Source organism: Semicossyphus pulcher, unplaced genomic scaffold (assembly GCF_022749685.1).
Source record: "Semicossyphus pulcher isolate SPU_LCO1_2020_fin unplaced genomic scaffold, fSemPul1.0.p SCAF_3, whole genome shotgun sequence".
In the NCBI taxonomy this organism is placed as follows: domain Eukaryota; kingdom Metazoa; phylum Chordata; class Actinopteri; order Labriformes; family Labridae; genus Semicossyphus; species Semicossyphus pulcher.
In genome coordinates this window covers 13,716,854-13,722,853 of record NW_027211704.1, presented here as the reverse complement: position 1 = coordinate 13,722,853, position 6,000 = coordinate 13,716,854, and the positions used below count along the sequence as shown (strand labels likewise).

The 6,000-nt window shown below is 42.9% G+C and overlaps 1 protein-coding gene across 1 annotated transcript; it reads right to left on the bottom strand.

The window, feature by feature from the left end:
• Positions 1 to 3,480: 3,480 nt before the first annotated feature.
• On the bottom strand, positions 3,481 to 4,813 carry LOC138606523 (probable G-protein coupled receptor). Its single transcript, XM_069678987.1, has one exon. It carries the CDS (start codon positions 4,811 to 4,813, stop codon positions 3,533 to 3,535), a length of 1,281 nt encoding a protein of 426 aa, XP_069535088.1. The 3' UTR covers positions 3,481 to 3,532.
• Positions 4,814 to 6,000: the final 1,187 nt, after the last annotated feature.

Here is a 6,000-nt window from a genome sequence, read left to right as displayed (position 1 = left end):
ACAGCACCATCAACCAAACCCTTTGATTCGCTCTCATTATTACCGTCTGCGCAACGACAGAGAAGCTCATGGAGTTTAAAGTAAACAGACAGCCGAAGCTGCAGCTCACAAAGGCGCATTCAGACTTCGTATACAGCCGGATAAAAAGCACATCAGCTAAGCTCTACAGCCATGAATTCTCATTTTCTGTGGAGTGCGTGCTTGTGTTTGATCTAAATGCATATGCAGTTGATGTGGTTGTCCTGATTTAATAAAAGCTGCCACTGCAGAGTGAGGTCCTTCACTTTAATTAGCAACTTGAAGGCTGCTCAGGCTCCAGTATTCATCTGACTGAATCTCACACTTTGGAAGCTGAGTGATGAAACAGACAGACAGCTCTTGGAACTGTGGTGTTATCAACCCGATCGTCCCCCTTTTCATATCATTGTGTTTCATAATGAATGCTAGGTTTAACTTTTTGAGCTTATGCTTGTTGTCACACTTCCTTAATCCCTTATCATTCGGTTTCCATAAATCGTCCTTCTAAGTGGCTTTAATGCTGGAAAAATAAAAATGAAAAATTAAATAGTTGAAAGACCAGCTCCAGTCATGTTTTAAGACATAAAATGCTCTGCTTTTCTGCAAAAAAACCTCATTAAAAATACAGAAACTGCAGAGTCCCCGCCCATTATGTGCTACGTTTCTCCTTTCATAAAATTACAGCCGAAAACAAAACATGTCCCTGCCATCGTTTAGTGGCAACTTGTTGAAACCTAGCTAGCTTGAAATGTACTAATTAATAGTAGTAACATTGACGTTAGTAGTCAGTAGTGAGTTTACAAAAATTAAAACGGTTACAGCTGGCTCGCGCATTGCCGAAGTGATTGCAATAGGTTACACATAATGATATGCATAGCGTCACCCCGTCCGTTAACGGGATTGGCTCCTTAGGTTTGTGACATCACAAACCCTGCCAATATGAAAACGTGTTGTTCAGCCTGTCCTTGGTACACTGCAGTTTAAAAGCAGACAGGCCCAGCCATGGAGATGACTGCTTATGTTGTCCCTGATATCTCTTGTAGCACATGAAGAACACCACATGGAGATGTTTATATGGTTAAACACTTGATTTTCACTGGAGGGGGGCTTTAACATTAAATCTCTCAATTTTTATTGTAATTTAATGTCTATATATCCAAGTTTGAAAAATATTTCTGTCCACAGAGTTTATTGTGATGTGACGATCAGTAAAAATAGTAAATTCAAGTATTTGATCATTTTTAAATTATTCAACTCTTTAAATTCTACACCAGATTTAGGAGTCAAAGAAAAAAATAATTTTATATTATCAATTTAAAAAAACTTACAATTCAAACTAGGCTTTTTATATGATTGTGTTGATGATGTTATGTGCAGTACTGTATGTGTTAGGAGCCTATCCCAGCTGTCACTGGGCGAGAGGCGGGGTACACCCTGGACTGATCGCCAGTCAATCACAGGGCTGACACACAGAGACAGACAACCTTTCACGCTCACACTCACACCTACGGGCAATTTAGAGTCACCAATAAACCTATCAAGCATGTCTTTGGACTGTGGGAGGAAGCCGGGAGAACATTCGAACTTGTAACCTTCTAGCTGTGAGGCAACCGCGCTAACCACTGCACCGTACAGCCCCTGTTTATAGCTAGCAATGACATGGCACAGTGTTATCTTGCTTGTTACATAGCAGAGTGTCACATTTTTGTGTTTCAGTTTCTTTGTGTGTGTGTGTGTGCGTGTGTAGGAGGCCTTTTCTTCTGCCTGTCTGTACTCAGTTTTACACAGCTGTCACTTCTGCTATTGTTATTCCTCTCTTTAGCGTCAGTCAGTGACAAGCAGCATCATTGCAACTTGACAGCAAAGCGGAGGTTATTTTTACTCATTTCTCGATTGAATCTGTTCACGTGTTTCCTTATTTATGTTTTTGTCTCTTAGGAGGGTTAGTGAAAATTTGGCTCGGCATGTGTCTGTCTTCTTTTGTACTATCTGAAGAGTCATGATGATTTACCTATTTTGAGAAGTCCATACATTTGTGGACAGTATTTGACAAGTAGGTCATGCTCATGCTAAACAAACGGAGACATAAATTCTTTGACATCTGCCAGTATGTCAAGAGGATAGTCGGTTATGAAATGGCATTTTCTCCTTTTATAATCATGCGTTAACTGAGCTCAGTATAAGTCTCAGGCTTTTCATAAATGGACATACGGACAGCACGGAGGCCAAAGCTGGTCTGCACAGAATGACGGACAGTCACACAGAACAGGTGCACACGTAGGTAATTTGTTACTGCTGCAGATTGATCCTGCAGTGCTTAAAAAGAAAAAAACGCAGAGACTGAGCTCAAGGACACTTTGACAGGACATGTTGATCCGTTTTTTTCTCCCCCTTCAGTGTCAGAGGTTTTCCCTGTAAGATTAATGATTATAAACAGACACCGAGAAAGAATCGCAAATCATCTCTGCTGTCAGAAAACACACAATTATTGATGTAAAAAAACTCTTGACTGTCAATTTCATTGTACATATTGACCTGGATGCTTGCAGGACCTAATATGTCTATACAAACCATTGTAATGTGTAAAAGGATTAAATCCTTACCTATTATGATGAATGTCCAAAGTAACCAGTGTTTATTTGCACATATAAGAAACAATACATACATGAACAAAAAGTGATGTGTCTCTTGAGTACAATAAATAACCCTGCAAAATAAATACAACATGACAACAAGTCATACAAAGAACATTAGTGACACCTTACAAAAACAGATATGACTGCTCACTCTCCTTGTCATCATAAAAGCCTTCTTTCTGTGTGTATATATATATATATATATATGTATATATATATATATTCTGTATACTTACGATGCTGTCAGACTTACTATTCAAGTATTACGTTTTATTAGTGTGCATACTTTAAAAAAAGATGCAGGTAAACAGTAACTTTGCTTTTATAGCCTGTTAGAATAAACTATATCACCACAACTTTTAACAATAATCAGCTTTCTTTTCCAGATTTGTTTCTGGTTGCAGTCTTAAAGGTGTGGTATTACACTAGTTTCAAGCTTCATATTTCACTCTGTGATACCTGTGGAGTAGCTTAGCATAATTTACAGTTACAAAAAGCTCTGTGCAGGCCCTAATACAGCCTCTGCCTGAAACGACTCAGTCAGCTCTGTCCCTTTAAGAAACCCCGCCCCTACAAGCCTGTTTTCTTCTGATTGACCAGCTCTCTGAGGCCTGCTGAGGCTGCACTTTGTGATGTCACAAAGTGTAGAAAAAACTGTGTGAAACCTGAGCTGAGAAGCCTGGAGATTACTCCAACATTCTTTTACCTACAGATTTGAAACTTCACCCACGTTTACGAAACAGCATAATACCCCCTCTTAAAGTTAAATGGAAAAAAGTATTTCAGGTTACATAAACAAAAACTGATTATTTCTAGCTTTTACAGTATGCAGTTGATCTAACAGATACTGTAACGCCTGTGGATCACTTGAGGTATATCTAACTGAACTCTTCTGGGATCTGTCCTGGTATCCTGAAACCAGTCTGCCCAGTCTGATCCAGAGTGCTTCTGGGACTGGGTGTGGCAAAGCTTGCCCGTGTCTCTATCGTGCAGCTGGTCCTGTGGAGGAACTGCAGGAAGTTCTCGTGGCCTGAGCCGTCATGGCTGGACGCCGGCAGCTCCACCGGACGAGCCGAGTAGCAGCGCCTCAGCTTACACAGCTCCTCTCTGATCTGCCGGTTAAGAAGCCCATAAAAAAACGGGTTCATAGCGAAGGAGGAATACGCCAGCCAGGTGACAGCTTCCTCCAGATCATCGGGAATCTTGGGTGTTACGTCTAGTGTCAGATGGAGGTGGAAGGCAAAGTAAGGCAGCCAGCAGATCAGAAACTGGCCAACGATAACCACCAGAGTGAGAGCAGCTTTGCCTCCGCTGAAAGGCCGCTCGCGCATAATCCTACGCGGTGCATTACGAGTCGTGATAATAGTAGTCTGGCTGTTTATAGAGTCAGAGCGATGCTTCAGCTGGCTGTTTGTCCATAAGGGCAGAGGTCCATGCTGGCGGGCAGCCACGCGGGCCACCTTGTACACATTACAGTAGACGGCAAAAATCACAACAGCAGGCAGGCAGAAACAGGTGATACTGAAGAGCACAGAGAAGACTCGTCTGTGGTCGCTGTGGCTCCAGTGCAGCGAGCAGTGTGCGGCACTGATGGAGCTCAGGCTTCTGTATGAAGGCCAACCAAACACTGTGGACAAGCCCAGCACGGCAGAGGCCACCCACACCATCACTATCACGGCCGCAGTGAGCTTCAGCGTCATCTTGACCTCGTAGCGCATGGGGTGGACGATGTAGTAGTAACGCTCCACGCTGATGGCTGTGATGGTGAAGATGGAGGCAGCGATGAGGCTCACATTGAGGAAGACGTAGACCTGGCACTCCAGGACGGTGAACGCAACGCCGGCAAAGTACGGAGAGCTGGACACGATCCCAAGAGGCATGAGCAGGATGGCACACAGCAGGTCCACGGCGCACAGGTGGCACACAAAGGCAAACTTCCTGAGGTGTGGGGCTTTGATGACGACAACCAGAACAGCAGTGTTGGCCAGAAGAGCCAGAACGTTCAGAGTCACCATGAAAAATATCCCTGTCAGGTCTTTGAAGCGTGCCTGTGGGTTGGGGAGGGTGCCCAGCTGCCTGCTGGGAGCTGAGGGCATCGCTGTCCAAATGGTGCTGCTGTCATTGTACTCAGGGGTCAGAAGGGAACTGTTTTCCTCCATGATTCATAGTAAAGGCTTCAAAGTACACACGTGTAGTCCACACTCCTCCATTGTGCAGTGACCGGACCAAAGGATCCTGTCATTCTGAAATACTCTTCACTCCTGTGATGGACAAAATAAAGCCCATTAAAAAGAGGATATTTAACATTTATATAAAAAAAGACTTAAATCTTTAAACCTGCTAATTCTTTAGCCACATTAGCGCAGCTGTGAACACTATTACATTGATTTAGCAAACACGTTAGCAGATGACTGTTTACACAGCCAGCAGATACTGAGCTATGTTAGCATTCCTTTATGTGTGCGTCAAGTCCAATGTTCACTGCCTAGTTCCTCTAGGTGATAATTGGGCACTCAAGCAAGTATTGTACTTGCAGGTCTAGTTAAAAATCAGAGCTACTATAAGAAAGATTTTTTAACTTTAGTCCCAGTAACGGCCCAAGTTTGATCCTACATTTTCTTTCTTACAGCTTCCCTGTCTGATAAGTGTGGTTACACTGTAAACCTCCAGTTCATAATGCAGGCTGAGATAACCCTGATGACATCACTGTGACATCATCAGGGTTGACAAAGCTTCTCCAGAGCCAGAGAATTATACATTATACAACCGAGGCTGACCATGACGAGCGGACTGATGTTTGGGTGTGTAATTGATGGAGCTGCTTTTTAAGCACTTTCAGGTCGTGTGGTCGTGGGAAACGCAGAGAAGGTTCTAGCTAATGTGTTGGTTATATAATAATCTAATGATATGCAGAACCAAACCCTCATTGTATTTATTATTTTACACTGTTATGTGTTAATATAGATACCCAGAGATTCACACTGCAGCCTCACAACCTTCAAGCACACGCACATAACTTAAATCTATAATAGATAGCTAATCTAACTGTACTGTTTTCAATAACTGTTCACATGTGTGGGATTACTTAAGAAGGGCTCCTCTCTGTATTTAAGTGAAGGAGAGACATGATCAATAGGAATAATTCATGGAGGACACCCAGTCTCTCCTCCATCCGTCCCCATCCTTTTGAAATGAAACATAATGAGTGCGCTTGTTTAAGCCCAGCTGCAGGGAACTGGCTGCATTGATTAATATGTGTTCAGTGTCCCCCTGCTCCGCACCATCAAAGAGGGAGACCTCTTACCACGACCCCTGACCAGAGAGTGACTCCTGATATAAAACAACC